The sequence below is a fragment of the Asterias rubens genome, chromosome 22 (genome assembly GCF_902459465.1).
Source record: "Asterias rubens chromosome 22, eAstRub1.3, whole genome shotgun sequence".
Lineage (NCBI taxonomy): Eukaryota > Metazoa > Echinodermata > Asteroidea > Forcipulatida > Asteriidae > Asterias > Asterias rubens.
In genome coordinates, this window is record NC_047083.1 from 5800620 (window position 1) to 5817455 (window position 16836).

The following is a 16836-nucleotide window of genomic DNA, read 5'->3' on the forward strand; positions in this document are numbered from 1 at the left end:
AGGTACTCACCAGCAGCAGTTAACTGTATGTCGGTCGTCTACTGATGCGTGTGCATAATGTTTGTATGTAATGTTGTTTTATTCACAAAGTCATCACACAAAGCGCGAGTGGAATAGTGTATGGAGCAAATATAAGCAAAATTTTAAGTAATTTGTTCTTGTTAAAACACAAGCGCACATGATGATAACATGACGTCTTCTGTCACATCATAAACCCTTAAATCATATGTATAAGTGGACTTGTTGTATTGCATTTCCAAACCTTAAAAGTGATTTATGCAAAACATTTGAAAGTGGAGCAATGTTGCACTGATGGGACAACTGTACACTATATATTTGGTTTGCGGTAACGACATGTGTACATGGTGTAGGCCTAATCTACTTGCCAGGTAGAGTTTGTTCTAAAGAGAACTGTCTTGCTATATATATTCTACTACAGCGGAGTAGACTTTTCAGATTTTTTGGGAGACTTCTCAGTTCTGAAAAGAACTGTCCTGCTTTTACCTAGGCAGAAGGTAGAAAATCGGCCGGGACTACTGTACTTAAAATTTTAGGGTCGTTATTAACTGCACTATTGCGGAGTGAGTTATTAATTGTCTCAACGTTTCGACTACATGTAGCTTGCTCTAGTCATCGTCAGGAGACTGACACAGTACAGTGTATGTTTTCATGTTTATTACTGACGACATTAACCTCATATCTTTATTGTTTTTCATCTTTTTCTAACCCCACCCTCTGGCTATCCAATAACAGGAATGGAAGGTATTAATGCATGATTGTATAAAATCTTACTTGCTAGGGGGTCAATGTACATTGTTTCTATGTATCCAGAGTGAGTACCTGTGCAGTAGCTCTATGGAAAGTCAATCAATCCAATGGCTGACATGGCCGACTGATAACAAAATAAGCAATTTTGATGTAAAATAGATGTTAAATTTGCATCTGGAATAAAGAATATTAATTTTGGTTTTTATCCATACACCGATGTGTGTTAGCACTGTACTGTATACACATGATGTACTCGGTACTTACCCGAGTTCTGTTAAAAAAAATCACTGAGGGTACGTGTATATACGCGATTCGTCCTGCACAGTTTTAAACGGCATTCTATCACTTTTGTTGCGTCGTAGTTTAAAGTTGCTTAAGCGGTGGATTATAACGGCTCTTTTAAATTTTCCGTGATGGATATGATTTTTGTGGTTGTAATGTGTTCCATTCTTTAATAATTGTGTTGGGTATGAATGAGTATACCCCCCGGACAATGTTTGAGAGCGCCCTCACGAGGGCAACAATACTTCGCATTCCAGGGGTGTTGCTTTGTGTAATGAGCAGTTGCACATGTTTGTTTCCTGGATCTTAGATTCATGTACTAATGAGCCCATTTTGAGATCTTGCATTACCGGCCTACTGTATGTAAAGTTGAAGTTGTGCCTTTTTCGTTGTGCGTATCATGGTATTTGAGTTTGTTTGTAGTCAGATAGTGTGTGTTTACACATTGTGCATGTAGCATGTTGTACATACATTCATCCTGTCTACATTGATAGAAGGCAACATAACCAAGTTGTTTTTAGTTGTTCATTTATTTTGGGCAGAGTTCATAAAGTGACACCAAATTACCGAGGATAGGGAGAGGCCAGAACCTACTTTTGGCAGTTACATTTACTTATACTACATGTACCTTGGATTAAATAAGTGACAGTGCTAAACTAATCAAACAAATTCCATGCACCCACTAACATGCATACATACATTTCAAGTTGCAGTGTTTATAACATGATAATCCTAACGCACGTTCATGTTATGTATGCTTTACAAATACACTTTACTGACTTATCGAGTATGATTGTTATTAACTCATTAAAAATGTATTGTTTTTTCTGTCTACCTGTGTGTCATTTATACATGTACCATAACATGTATGCACTGTTTGCAGTGCTAGTCTCAAATGGATTTGTTTTTACTTGTTGTATAGGATGTTGCATGAGTTCTTGGATGTACAGCTTACTATTTCCAAGCCCAGCAGCTGACAATCTTTACATTATGGTTTAAGTCCACTCACCCATCATTTCTGAATAAAGTGTGCCTCGAAGTTAGGATCCATTTCAAGAAAGTTTTAATATAAATACGTATGCCACGTCTGAAATTGAAAAGGACACACCGCATGATTGACAGATCCCCAACTCATTTTGATTATTGTTTGTTACTTCTAGAGAAGTTTAAACGTCGCATTGAAAATGGTGCAATGCAGATTGGTCTCCATGGTTTCTCGCTGGATTACTACCCGTTCCATACAGCAAGTAAGTACACATGTGTTTCCTTTATAATAATAACTATAATATCTACCAAACAAGGTACTCAATGTACTGAGTACAAACTTTCAGAAAGATAGGTTATTGCAGTGATGAATTCTGAGACCCAATTATGTAGTACCTTAAATAACGGTTTGCAACGTGTTACGGCGCATACAGCAGCCACAGCCAGGAACACCGGGGTGAACCCCTTTCAGTCAAAATACTTTGCTATGCAGAAGTGCTGGATGAAATCGTTCCCTGGATGAGCTCGTCTGGCAAGGAATTCCAGAGACGCGGTGCACAGCTGGAAAAGGCACGGTCTCTGTACATGTAACTTGCCGGACGAGTTTTGGGAACATAGAGTATGAGTGATGATGAAATGATCTAAGGCCTGTTGTCGATTTCACAAAACTCTTCCTAACTTAAGACTAATCTTAGGACTTAGGATGAGTCCAAACCCTGCACTGTAGCATGCAGACCTTAAGATTAATCCTTAGTTACTCGTCCTAACTCGAGATAAGACGAGTCCTAACTCTTTGTGAAATTGACCCCTGGTCTCATGTGAAGTAATTAGCAATTCCAGTTGTCTATACTGTAGATGATAACAATATAAACACCCTATTTGTATTATTTGAATGCAGGTAGTAGCAGAGAACATTGGGACTTCTATGATGAAGCAATGAAGACATCTGATAAATGGATTCATACTCTACTTGCACATCTCAAACAACAATATAAATATGCAGCTGATTACATCACCAAGAAAACAGCCAATAAGGGTCCAGTTCAGCCTGGAGGTCAGAGTTCAAATAAAGGTATTGCTTCTGTTATGTCTGTGGTCATACAAACACAGGGTGCGTTCGATTAGCTTCCCTGGGTCGACCCCGCGGTGCTCACTCGGGTGAGTCCCTGATGACAAGAAAAGCTAACTCACCCTCTTGTGTTGATGCCATGCACCTGGGGCCAGCCCCAAGTGACCTGCTCCACAAGCAGGGCACTGGGGGCTGACCCTGGTGAGCCCCTTGAATGACCTCAAAACTATTTGAAAGTATCAAGAGCAGACAGGGGTCGACCCGGGGAACCAAATGGAACGCACCCATTGAGATGGCAACTACTTTGGTACATGTTGGCATTACTACAAGAACCGAAGTTCATTTTACATTGTATGTACATACATGTACATTGTACTGTACAGGTTTCAAGACATTTAACTATTTTTCCAACACATTAAACCACCGTGTTAGCTAGCAAGCCGTGCAGGCCGTGTTAGCACGGCCAGTTGGGCTGAAATCACAGGAAAAATTTTGATGCACGGCTTGGTTGAAGCCGTGCTGTCTCATAATTTCAGTGAAAATTACTGAACTTTATTATCATTGTTTATGTTGAAAAGTTTAAAAACAGCAGTGAGTAAAATTAGATTTGGTTTTACCAGATTTCCTTCTTCTTTTTGAATCAAACTTTCAATGACGCAACCATAAATAAAAATCACTTGAAGTTGCCGCGAATACGCTGACCACGTTGCGACCACACAAAACACAATGCACAAACCACACATTACATACAAATCAAGTAGACTCTGGTTGTAACCTGTTTGAAATGATTCATGTGTTATTTGTTGTTTGCATCTTCTATGTTACAATGTTTGATCATTATTGCAAACAAGGAGCAAAAATAGTGGACGTCTTTCATCTTTACAATATCTGTGCTTTAAAGCCTCTTATTTTCAAGTAAAAAATCAAAAAATCAAAATAGTTTACTTGTACCAGAGAAATAGGTACCAGAAATGCATCAGAAACATACAGTAGCCATAGCTTCCAGAGTCTTTAAGAGGGCCATGGACCCTTAAGGGCCATGGATCCCGGCGAGACAGACTTCGTGCTGCGCGCTCATGTTTTGTGCTACGCACACAATGTTTCAAATTTTTTGTAGTGATTTTAGGTTTCACTCCCACTTTTTCAGTTTGCACTCCCACTTTCCGAATTCCTGGCTTACTAGACACTGCATTAAACGAATGCTCCATTAGAAAAAGAGGCTAAGAGGTCGTTCACATGCCGCACTAAAGTTGGTCTGACTCAACTTGGACCGGTTCGTGTTCAACTTTTGTGCGTCTGAACGCAACAAAATGTTAGACTGGATCGGGTCTAAACCCCAAAACTTAAACTGTCCAGCTAGGCGGTCTAAGTCAAAACCAGTTTGGGTTTACCTTTTAACACTGCTTGTGGACAGAATGACATCTGGTTTTAACTTACAACGAACGACCCATTGTGTGGTTCAATGCACATACCCAGGACCCGGAGTGCTTGCATGTACATGTACATGCCGCTTACCCAGTTGGCGAAACTCTCTCGATCAGTGTATGCAGTTTAACAACGGCCCCCTGCCTATGATTTATTAAATTCTTGACTGTTCATTATAACTGTATACCACTAGACTTTGTTTTGAGTATTTTGGGATGCTTTTAGCCTCATTTATCTGTTAAAAATAGAATAAACAATTCTTAGCTGCAATTCATGTACATTTAGTTTGCAGTAAACCATCACCGTGACTGATACTTGGACGAGCTGGATGATCATCTTTTAGCCTCGTTTGTCTTTGGAAAATAGACTGTACAATTCCTAGCTGCATTTAGTGTACATGTAGTTTGCAGTAAATTGGTTCTACATAAATGCTTGCTGATACTTGGGTGATCATCTTTATCAGTGCTTTTTGAGTAAGTAAATTGACAGCTTTTGAATTGACTTCAGTCCTAAATTCTGTTTTTTATTTTTGTTGTCTTCCATTCAGAGCGAACGACACCCCCACCCGGACCAGAAACTGGACCTAAACCAAAAGTTCAGTGGGCAGATGCTGATCAGGCTAAAGGTCATCCCCAGACCAAAGGTCATGAGGTTAAAGGTCACCAGCAAACCAAAATGCAGCAGCAACAGTCCTTAAAGAGCGGGCAGCATGTCAAAGGTCAGCAAGCAAATGCTAAAGGTCAACCTGTGAGTCGACAGAAGTCAAGGGTGAAGTTGATGTCACATAGCATGGTGGTTAGACTGAGGGACTTTAAAGTTCATACAGTGGCGGTGGGGAAGAGTGCTGGGCACCATACCAAAACCAACAACTTCTTATTCCAGTCAGACAAGAAGACGTTTTTTCTGCCTGGTGAAATGCCCTCCATTCACATTGAGTACACTTCCTTCTACTTCCCAGATGAGCTCAACTTCCCAGGTTTGTTTATTTTTCAATCAATTGTCTGTCGTCATTATTTGGGACAGCTCCATTAAAGATTTTCCAAGTTTAGCAACAAAAACATTGCTAACTTTAAATCATTTTCACCAGTGGGTGTGTCTACATTGAATTGCTTTGGTCATCAAACTTAATACATTGTAGATGAGCAGTTAAATTGCCTGAGCAGTCAGCAGCCCTACTGGTCTGTGCATGATCCAAAAGTTCACCGTTTGGAACAGGAATTAAATGGAGATGACATATATCAGTTGTCAGATGAAAGGGATGTTTTATTTTGGCCTATATTTTTTAATGGAGGTTTCTCGTACTGATTTTTCAGATAAATAACCTGCCAAAATCCACAGCTATGTTTTCTTTTACAATGGCAATGCACAGTATCATTACCTGCTGTTGCTAAACCTGGATGGGAGACGATGTTAAACAATGGTGATTGCCCTGCATACATGCTTGTTAAATGTTTTGAACGCTTGTGGGGTGCTTGTCAGATACTTACATGTACTACGCGCGTCGTGAAATGCAAGTTTTTTCATGCACTACACTTAAAATGAATCATGTTTTTTGTGTGTTCACCCAAAACTGCAATAGAGTTTGACATATCACCAGATCAAAAACAAAAGCTAGCAGGCGATACGGCACGCTGCCCATGGTTGTGAGAACGGAATTACGCAAAGCTAGTGGGCGCACTATGGTAGCGATATGGAATTACACAAAGCTATTGGGTGATACGGCACGCTGCCCATGGTTGCGAGAATGGAATTACGCAAAGCTAGTGGGCGCACTATGGTAGCGATATGGAATTACACAAAGCTATTGGGTGATACGGCACGCTGCCCATGGTAGCGAGAATGGAATTACGCAAAGCTAGTGGGCGCTATGGAACCAAGACTACTATTTGATAAGAGTGAACACTGAATCTAGTGAAGTTTTGCTTTCGTGCACTCACAATTTTTAAACAGCTTGATTTGATGAAAGTTGCAGATTAAATATTTTTTTTGTTCATTTTTTCCCGCATGAATTTGCTGTATATTTGATGTCCAGATATGAGCATTGAAAGAATTGGTAATTATAATGACCTCTAAAAGCATTCTGTGAGCTGTCATATTGGGAGTTCCTTCTATGCAATTCTGTACAAACGAATTTATGTTGCTAATCACACTGGTGGTGGAAACTGATACATGTATGTAAGCCTTTCTGCTCAGCTGTAACTTTTCTTCTGTAAAATGTAATTATTGGCTCTTTCATTATTTGTAAAAACTCATTTTTGCTCTAATTACACTTAATCTTGATTGCTAGCACTGACAGGATGCTGGTATACAAATATTGACAGCTTCGAGTGCTATGGTTAAAACTACGACTCCCGAGGTGATCCCTGGAGCGTTCTATTTTTCTGAGGGGCTGCCGAGGGAAAACGGAACGGTCCGGGGATCACCGAGGGAGTCAAAGTTTTAACCATAGCAGAGGTAAAAGCAGTCAATATCTGTTTTATAACACCCCAACATCCTCATACATGTAACTTCGCACGCGCACTTCAGATACACAGATGCACAACTGATTGGGTTCGAGGTGGATAAAAAAACGTTTGGGTACTGCACGCCGTGTGATAGTTGTCGGACTATCACACGGCAAACGAAGCACTGTCACATGGCCACCGTTTCTAGTAAAACTAAGACATATCATGTGACGCGCTCTAAACCAATAAAAAGGCAGAGTTTTTGTAAGGGGTGTTATAATCTCCGTTGCTCTGCACTGCTCACATTCTTGGTATCAAGCTTCTTTTCATTGCAAATAGAATCTCAATCAATGCTTGATCAGTTTGTTATAAAATAAGCAATTCTGAACTCTGCAAACTTGGAATTCGGGACGAAGGTATGTTAATGAAGCTTCATCACGTGGAAGAACAGTTTTACTATTGCAGGTGACCTTTATTATAACCTAGACTCTGTCATGTCGTATGCAATGCAGAAGTCCAACCTGGGCTTCATTTTGATGGTTTGATGGTTTTGTTATTTTAATTTGTTGTCAATGCAAAATTGCTTAAAATCACAATGCCAGACAGCCACGGTGAGGGCTACACTTATGTACAATGTAACTGGTTTCAGCTGTCAACCCAAATCAACCGTTACCAGGGGCTTGGGTACGTTACCACCGTCTGCTTATACTCCTGGGGCTGAAACAGGGTTACCCCCTTCACAGTCCGTAAGAAAGTCCGTGTGTAGGCATGGGTATCATCCACTAGTAGCCTGGCTGGCAGAGTAAAATGCACTACCTTGTACCATGTACATGTACCTTCCCAACTTGTTACGAAGCAATAATGGTTAAACAGCGGCTACAGGATAATCTCAATATTTTAACTATTACCTCTTTTGGGCAAACAGACATCGTAGATACCGATTTATAACCATTTTACGCTTAAAATTTGCATTTGGTAATGAATAATTCAAGTCAAAAATGCACCTCTCCTCGCGGCTTTTTCAGCCGAGAGTCAAAAACGGCTTATCTATTATAATGACCCCTTGACGTTAGTGGCGATTTTCCCTAATTGAGTTTGTACACAGTTCTCTACCTTTGGCCAACTGAGGGTGCTATTTCCGCATCTAATAGCGCCAATGACATCACGATTCCTTTGTCGCGCGGGTTTGTTTGACCTCAAGTTTTTCAGAATTTTGGCTTGGAGTGTTTCGGGGAAAAAACATTTTTACCATGTTTTAACGTGAGGTAATAGACTGGTTATATGTTTTTTCTGTTTCCCGTGGACTGCATCTATTACAAAAATGTAACAACTATATATTTCTGAGCATTCTGTAGCCACTGTTTAATTGGTAAATAGCTCAAGGCATAAGTGTCATGCATGACCAGGTTTTGAATCCAAACTCTGCTGCCGACAGCACCAGAGCAATGAGTCCGTTGAACTAGACCGTTGGGACTCGACATGCCATACTCATTTTTGTGGCATCCAAGTTTTGTCGGAGGATGAATGTTCAAAACAAAGGAAAAGAAAACACTTGTGATATAGGGGCCTATTAATTACTATGCACAGTACACAAATAACCTGTCTTGTATGTAACAACTAATTAACATATTATATCAATTGTTTGTACATGTACTGTACATGTCCACATGGTGTATGGCTGCTAGTATGGATGACCGTGTGAGATAATCAGGTCCCATTCATAAATAACAAGTTTTGTTTACACTATTTATTACTAATTAAAGGCACTGGACACTATTGGTAATTACTCAAAATAATTATTTGCATAAAAACTCACTTGGTAACAAGCAATGGAGAGCTGTTGATAGTATAAAACATTGTGAGAAAAGGCTCCTTCTGAAGTAACCTAGTTTTTGAAAAAGAGGCAATTTTTCACTCAAATAATTAAAGACTTCGACTGCAAAGCCTTTAATTCTGCATCTGTGCAATAAGCTTAAGGGTGTTTTTCATTCATTATTCTCTTGCAACTTCGATGATCAACTCCGCCCAAATTTTCACAAGTTTGGTATTTGATGTCTGGGATACACCAAGTGTAAATGCTGGTGTTTGACAGTTACACATGTAGCAAACGTGGCCAGTGCCTTCAAGCGCGTTTAAACTTCCTGCAAATGCGACTGCGATGCAAATTTCGACCTCGCAAATTCATCATGAGCAATTCGGAAATTGCTCGCAGCGGAATTGCACAGTAGAGGCCAATTGGACGTCCAATTGGACGTCAAACGGTGACGTCCAATTCGCTTTGCACAAATCATTCCCAGGAGTAGGAACCTGGCTTTATTCAAAGGGGACCAGACTTTAGCTTCTTCCAATCTCAGTTTAGAAACTTGGAGGAATGGGATGGAACACAAAATTGCTGACTATGGCGTGTTGTTGCAGAGTGGATAAGAACTTGGGACTCAAGCGCTGGTGTCTTTTGGGGTAGAATCCCGGTTGTGACACGTGTGTGACACTTGTGTCCTTGAAGCAAGACAATTAACCATTATTGCTGTGTCCTTCAAACGGGATGTTTAACTGTAGGTCCGATGTGTTGTGTAATGCACATTACTGAGCTCTGTATTTTAAAGAGAAGGGGTTCCTGGTCTTATTTTTTGAAGCACTGCAACTACAGTGGTGCTATGTAAGGACGAGGTCTCATGCTTCAAAATGTAGCACAAACTGTACCTTGCCCCAAAAAACAAAAAACTGAGCACTTTGATACACCCTAGGGGTGTGATAAAGCGCTACATGAACAAACCCAGAATTATTATATTATTATTACACTTCAATCCTGTTGGACACTTGTTTAATACATTAATTGTTTTTGATTTGTGTTTATTTCTTCAGTGCCTTCCCCGATTGCCTACATTCAGCTGAATCCAGTTCAGTTTCGCTTAGACTACACATCAGTCTTGTGGCTCAATCAGTTCTCATCAAATATTCTCCAAACACTGGTAAATACTAAACTCTGTATATATTCGGTTTGTGGTAACACCATTGCCGGGTAAATTTTCTACCTTCGGCCCAGGTAGTAGTTTTAAAGCAGGACAGTTCTTTTCAAAACTGAGAAGTCTCCGGAAATTCGAACTATCTACTCCCATCCCATGGTGAATCTTCATGTTTTGTGAAAAATTGACCCCTAAGTCATGTAAGTAAAAACTCAATTCATCTACATTTACATTGTATTTGTACTGGATGAAATAACAGCCAGGTCAGACATGAACTCCAGAGTCATGCCGAACCAAACAGATTAGAAGTGACTCAAAACTATCGCTTTTAAAACTCTAATTTTCCCCAATAAATTTTGGTTTCAGACAGGCAGACTTTTAGAGTTGCCTGATGACAAGATTGACATCTGAAACAAGATGCTCCAGAGTCGTACCGAATGACTGCAACAGTCGACTTTCCACTTCCAGTGCATCCAGTCACTCCAAACTTGTTCAGATGCAAACTTTTCATATACTTTGCAATTCTAGACAATGTGATAAAAACCAGACCAACTACATGTATACCACCATGATTTCTCAGTAGCTAGAGGAGGGTCGTGGGTTCGAATCCCACCTGAATAAAAAAAAGACATAGTGTTTTTTGTTCACAGGACTCTGGGAAAGTACTTGCATGTATGTACATGTAGTATACAGTGCTAATTACACACATTGGTGTAAGGGTGCATTGTAAATGCAATAATATTAACATTTCTTATATCCCCTACATGTATACGCAAATTTAACATTTATTAAATTGTTGTGATACCCGCTGCTAAAATCATTGGATTCGAACTGCCTCTAGCTACCAGGCAATTTCAGTGGTCTAGTTGGTAAGACACTGCTCTAGAATTGCAAGGGTCATGGGTTCGAATCCCGGTCGTGGCCGAGTGGGTTCGAATCCCGGTCGTGACACTTGTGTCCCTGAGCAAGACACTTACAACAACATGTACATGTACATGTACATGAATAATTGCTTCTCTCCACCCTTCTCTCCAATGGGTACCTGTGATGGCAGAGATGGTTCTTGTGATTGGTTTAGCTGAGCATGCTGAGTAGCGCATATATTGCGCACAGGCTGTATACTCCCCAGGGAGCTGAGATGGTTAAAGGAATGATTTAAGGCCCACTGACCAGGGGTAATAATGTCGGAAGCGCTTTGAGACACCCCTCGGGCGTGAAAAGCGCTAAATAAAAATGGTCTATTAATATTATTGGGGTCCACAGAGGTGAGCTGCAGGAAATAAGACCACTGAGCCAACCTGGATGATGGCCAGTACATGAAATAATAATATTTGTAGAATTAACGCAAGTGTTTCTTGTTGATTACAGTCAGATATTGATGAGACTGGCTCTGGGACTCTACCAGAAGGCAAAGATCATACCGATATTCGCATTGATGCACTCATGCCAAAGGTAATTGCATGTTACATACTTTGGATAAGGGGTTTAGTTGTTTTTTGTTGTTTTCATGGTGTCGTGGCCGAGCGGATAAGAGCCCCTGACTCAAGTTCTGGTGGTTAAGTCATCAAGATGTGGGTTCGAATCCAGGTCGTGACACTTGTGTCTTTGAGCAAGACACTTGACCATAAGCTCCTCTCCACCCAGGGGTAAAATGGGTACCTTTGAGGGCAGAGATGGTTTATGTGAATGCTAACTCGGAGCATTAGCTGTATACTCCCCAGGGAGCTGAGAAGGGTTAAGGAATTAAATATATGGTCCAGTGTTCAGGGGTAATACACATGTAATGTCAGAAGTACTTTGATATGCCCTGCGGGCTGTGATTAAGCGCTATATAAAAATATATATTATAGGGCTAGATAGCTCAGCTGGTAGAGCGCCGGAGGTCGTTGGTTCAAATCCCCCTCTAGTCAATTTTTCTTTGTTCAACCCCAAATCATTTATAAAAAAAAAATATATTAAATATATTACTATTAGAGATAATCTAAATTCCCAATGCCACGGACAGCCACTTCAAAGCGAGGGCCTCACTTAACTGATTTGGGTTATCATCCCTAATCAACTGCCACCAGGGGTGCGTTCCAACCTACTCCTTGGGCTGAAACAGGGTTGCCCACTTCATCTGTTCATCAGAGTCCGTAAGGATGTAGGCATGGGTATCATCCACGGGAGCCTGGCTGGCAGAGCAGCATGCGATAGGTGAGGGCTTCTGTCACCAGGGACACGTTGCTGTGTACTCCTGGGGCTGAAACATGGTTACCCCCTTTACAGTCTGTAAGGATGTAGGCATGGGTATCATCCACTAGGAGCCTGGCTGGTAGACCAGAATGCACTAGGTGAGGGCTACTGTCACTAGGAGGGCATCAGGGTTACCCACTTCACAGTCTGTAAGGATGAAGGCATGGGTATCATCAACCAGGAGCCTGGCTGGTAGACCAGAATGCGCTAGGTGAGGGCTACTGTCACCAGGAGGGCATTGCCATGTAATGTACTCCTGGGACTGAGACAAGGTTACCCCCTTCACAGTCTGTAAGGATGAAGGCATGGGTATCATCCACTAGAAGCCTGGGTGGTAGACCAGAATGCACTGTACCTTCCCAACTTTTTATTGTAAAGCAATTCTTGTTTTGTGCCTTGCTCAAGGGCTCAAATGTCATGGCCGGGACTGATTTTTTAATCAATAATAACTTTATTCAGAAGTGTACAAATATATCATAATTACATTAAAATGGTGAACAAATGCACTATGAACAAGTTAAAATAGCATTTCCTTTAAAAACATTCCGCTCAAGTGTAGCTGTTTAATGTTTGTATGATAATGTTTGCTCTGTATGCACCATGAGCAGTTTTTTTTTTGCAGATTTGTGCGCATTATAAATGTTCTGTATTATTATTATTATTATTATTATTAACACTTGGTCAATTATGCATGCTTTTATTCTAGCTGGATTTTTGATGTAGTTTCATTTGTCTTTATTTTTGCCCCTAGTTCATCTTACCAGCAGAAGTCCCTGTAGATGGTCAGCCAGACCGTCCACCAGAGCTTCATGTACAAATGTCTCAAGTCACTGCTACAAACTGTCGCGTAGGGACTGGATCAAGCAGGCCTGATCTGTCTCATATCTTACAAGCTCTGCATACCAAAAAGCTCTTCATGGCAAACTCCTCCTTCCCTAGCACAGCTAGCGACTTGATGACATTACCGAGTGTGTTATGGGAACATGCGTACCAACCTAACTACATCCTGCCTCATGAGTGTGAGACAGGAAACCCTATTGCTAACGGTAGTTTGCCAAACAAACCAGCAACTGAGTCACAGGTAGGCACGGGAGTTAATCGCTTGACAACCTACGTCTTCAGACCTAATGCTGTGGATGATGTGTGGAATATTAAGATTGAGCAGATCTGGGCAGATTTCCATGCTGTGCCAAGTAGTTTAGATCGGCCCATCCCATTGGTTGATCCAATCCCATTAAATCTATGGACATGCTCGCCAAGAAGAACAATTGATAGCCAATCACAGTTGAGGACTCAAAATGGATCTTGCAACAACCAAGCAGAATGTAAAACGGAAAATTTGAAGTCAAAAGAATTTGAAAACAATCAATCAAGCAGGACTGACCAATCTCCACCAAGAACAGTGGGGCACAAGTTAATTGGAAGAATATCAGCCAATAAGAATGTAGCAGATCAGACCGAACAACTGAAAGCAAGTCTTGCAGACAACAACCAATTAGCAACGACCGCAAATATGAAATCACCTCCGCAACTCTTCCAAGGTTCTCAAAGCCAAGAGAGGTCAACCCAAGAGTTCATTTCTATGGCAACACCAAATAGTGTTATTCTACAAAGCAGTACAGAGAGGAGTGTAGCTGCTAATGAGACACTGCTTTTGCAGGGTACCAACTACCTGTGAGTATCATTTGGAAACTAAAGCTGATTGGTCCAGACAGTTTACAAGATTCAGCCAAGTGCTGGCGTGTTGCGGACGATCGGTTAATTCAGAGCTCCGGAGCTCTGGTGTTTTAAATCAGCAGAGTGTGGGTTCGATTTCCACTTGTGGCACTCCCGGAGCAAGATACTTTACAATGTACCATAATTGCTTTTTCCATGGAAAGTTAAAGGCAATGTTTATGATTGGTAGTCAATCTTGAAATTAATGGTAGTACAAAACATTGGTTAGAAGCACAGCTGCTTTTGATAGTATAAAGTATTTTGAGAAATATTTCACTGAAGATACCCAAGCCTTACATCCGTATGGACTGTAAAAGGGAATCCTGTTTCAGCTCTAGGAGTAGGTGGCAACAGGCTCTGGAAAAAACAATTGTAGCCCACACCTTGAAGTGGCCTTCAGGCCTTGTGTGTCCTGGCGACTTGCATAACAAAAACAATTGTAGCCCACACCTTGAAGTGGCCTTCAGGCCTTGTGTGTCCTGGCGACTTGCATAACAAAAACAATTGTAGCCCACACCTTGAAGTGGCCTTCAGGCCTTGTGTGTCTGGCGACTTGCATAACAAAAACAATTGTAGCCCACACCTTGAAGTGGCCTTCAGGCCTTGTGTGTCTGGCGACTTGCATAACAAAAACAATTGTAGCCCACACCTTGAAGTGGCCTTCAGGCCTTGTGTGTCTGGCGACTTGCATGACAAAAACAATTGTAGCCCACACCTTGAAGTGGCCTTCAGGCCTTGTGTGTCTGGCGACTTGCATGACAAAAACAATTGTAGCCCACACCTTGAAGTGGCCTTCAGGCTTTGTGTGTCTGGCGACTTGCATAACAAAAACAATTGTAGCCCACACCTTGAAGTGGCCTTCAGGCCTTGTGTGTCTGGCGACTTGCATGACAAAAACAATTGTAGCCCACACCTTGAAGTGGCCTTCAGGCCTTGTGTGTCTGGCGACTTGCATGACAAAAACAATTGTAGCCCACACCTTGAAGTGGCCTTCAGGCCTTGTGTGTCTGGCGACTTGCATAACAAAAACAATTGTAGCCCACACCTTGAAGTGGCCTTCAGGCCTTGTGTGTCTGGCGACTTGCATGACAAAAACAATTGTAGCCCACACCTTGAAGTGGCCTTCAGGCCTTGTGTGTCTGGCGACTTGCATGACAAAAACAATTGTAGCCCACACCTTGAAGTGGCCTTCAGGCCTTGTGTGTCTGGCGACTTGCATGACAAAAACAATTGTAGCCCACACCTTGAAGTGGCCTTCAGGCTTTGTGTGTCTGGCGACTTGCATAACAAAAACAATTGTAGCCCACACCTTGAAGTGGCCTTCAGGCCTTGTGTGTCTGGCGACTTGCATAACAAAAACAATTGTAGCCCACACCTTGAAGTGGCCTTCAGGCCTTGTGTGTTTGGCGACTTGCATAAAAAAAACAATTGTAGCCCACACCTTGAAGTGGCCTTCAGGCCTTGTGTGTCTGGCGCCTTGCATAACAAAAACAATTGTAGCCCACACCTTGAAGTGGCCTTCAGGCCTTGTGTGTCTGGCGACTTGCATAACAAAAACAATTGTAGCCCACACCTTGAAGTGGCCTTCAGGCCTTGTGTGTCTGGCGACTTGCATGACAAAAACAATTGTAGCCCACACCTTGAAGTGGCCTTCAGGCTTTGTGTGTCTGGCGACTTGCATAACAAAAACAATTGTAGCCCACACCTTGAAGTGGCCTTCAGGCCTTGTGTGTCTGGCGACTTGCATAACAAAAACAATTGTAGCCCACACCTTGAAGTGGCCTTCAGGCCTTGTGTGTTTGGCGACTTGCATAACAAAAACAATTGTAGCCCACACCTTGAAGTGGCCTTCAGGCCTTGTGTGTCTGGCGCCTTGCATAACAAAAACAATTGTAGCCCACACCTTGAAGTGGCCTTCAGGCCTTGTGTGTCTGGCGACTTGCATAACAAAAACAATTGTAGCCCACACCTTGAAGTGGCCTTCAGGCCTTGTGTGTCTGGCGACTTGCATAACAAAAACAATTGTAGCCCACACCTTGAAGTGGCCTTCAGGCCTTGTGTGTCTGGCGCCTTGCATAACAAAAACAATTGTAGCCCACACCTTGAAGTGCCCTTCAGGCCTTGTGTGTCTGGCGCCTCCGACTCCAGAGGCAAACAGTTCTACCACTAGACCAACTCGGTCAGTTAAAATATCCTGGAAAAATCCTACTAATAAATTTCCGTCCCCCAACAAATTTTGAAATCTAAGTTGTAACAACAAAATTGTAGACCTCACCTGGGATTTGAACCAGGGACCTCCGACTCCATAGGCAAACAGTTCTACCAATAGACCAACTCGGTCAGGTAAAATATCCTGGAAAAATCCTACTAATAAATTTCCGAACCCCAACAAATTTTGAAACCTAAGTTGTAACAGCAAAATTGCAGACCTCACCTGGGATTTGAACCAGGGACCTCCGACTCCGGAGGCAAACAGTTCTACCACTAGACCAACTCGGTCAGTTAAAATATCCTGGAAAAATCCTACTTATAAATTTCCGTCCCCCAACAAATTTTGAAATCTAAGTTGTAACAACAAAATTGTAGACCTCACCTGGGATTTGAACCAGGGACCTCCGACTCCGGAGGCAAACAGTTCTACCACTAGACCAACTCAGTCAGTTAAAATATCTTGGAAAAATCCTACTAATAAATTTCCGTCCCTCAACGAATTTTGAAATCTAAGTTGTAATAACAAAATTGTAGACCTCACCTGGGATTTGAACCAGGGACCTCCTACTTCAGAGGCAAACAGTTCTACCACTAGACCAACTCGGTCAGTTAAAATATCCTGGAAAAATCCTACTAATAAATTTCCGTCCCCCAACAAATTTTGAAATCTAAGTTGTAACAACAAAATTGTAGACCTCACCTGGGATTTGAACCAGGGACCTTCTACTTCAGAGGCAAA

At 41.7% G+C, this 16836-nt stretch overlaps 1 protein-coding gene across 5 annotated transcripts in view; it reads left to right on the forward strand.

Moving 5' to 3' along the window:
• LOC117305072 (UHRF1-binding protein 1-like) overlaps nucleotides 1–16836 on the forward strand; it is a 58031-nt gene that overhangs the window by 21121 nt on the left and 20074 nt on the right. For 2 of the 5 annotated variants that reach the window (XM_033789792.1, XM_033789795.1), the window contains exons 9-16: nucleotides 754–762; nucleotides 2211–2297; nucleotides 2933–3106; nucleotides 5076–5504; nucleotides 6561–6581; nucleotides 9835–9941; nucleotides 11304–11387; nucleotides 12922–13844. In XM_033789792.1, coding sequence (XP_033645683.1) covers nucleotides 754–762; nucleotides 2211–2297; nucleotides 2933–3106; nucleotides 5076–5504; nucleotides 6561–6581; nucleotides 9835–9941; nucleotides 11304–11387; nucleotides 12922–13844 — 1834 coding nt within the window. The remainder of the gene's footprint in view (nucleotides 1–753; nucleotides 763–2210; nucleotides 2298–2932; nucleotides 3107–5075; nucleotides 5505–6560; nucleotides 6582–9834; nucleotides 9942–11303; nucleotides 11388–12921; nucleotides 13845–16836) is intronic. The other 3 variants (XM_033789793.1, XM_033789796.1, XM_033789794.1) reach the window with 2 other exon arrangements.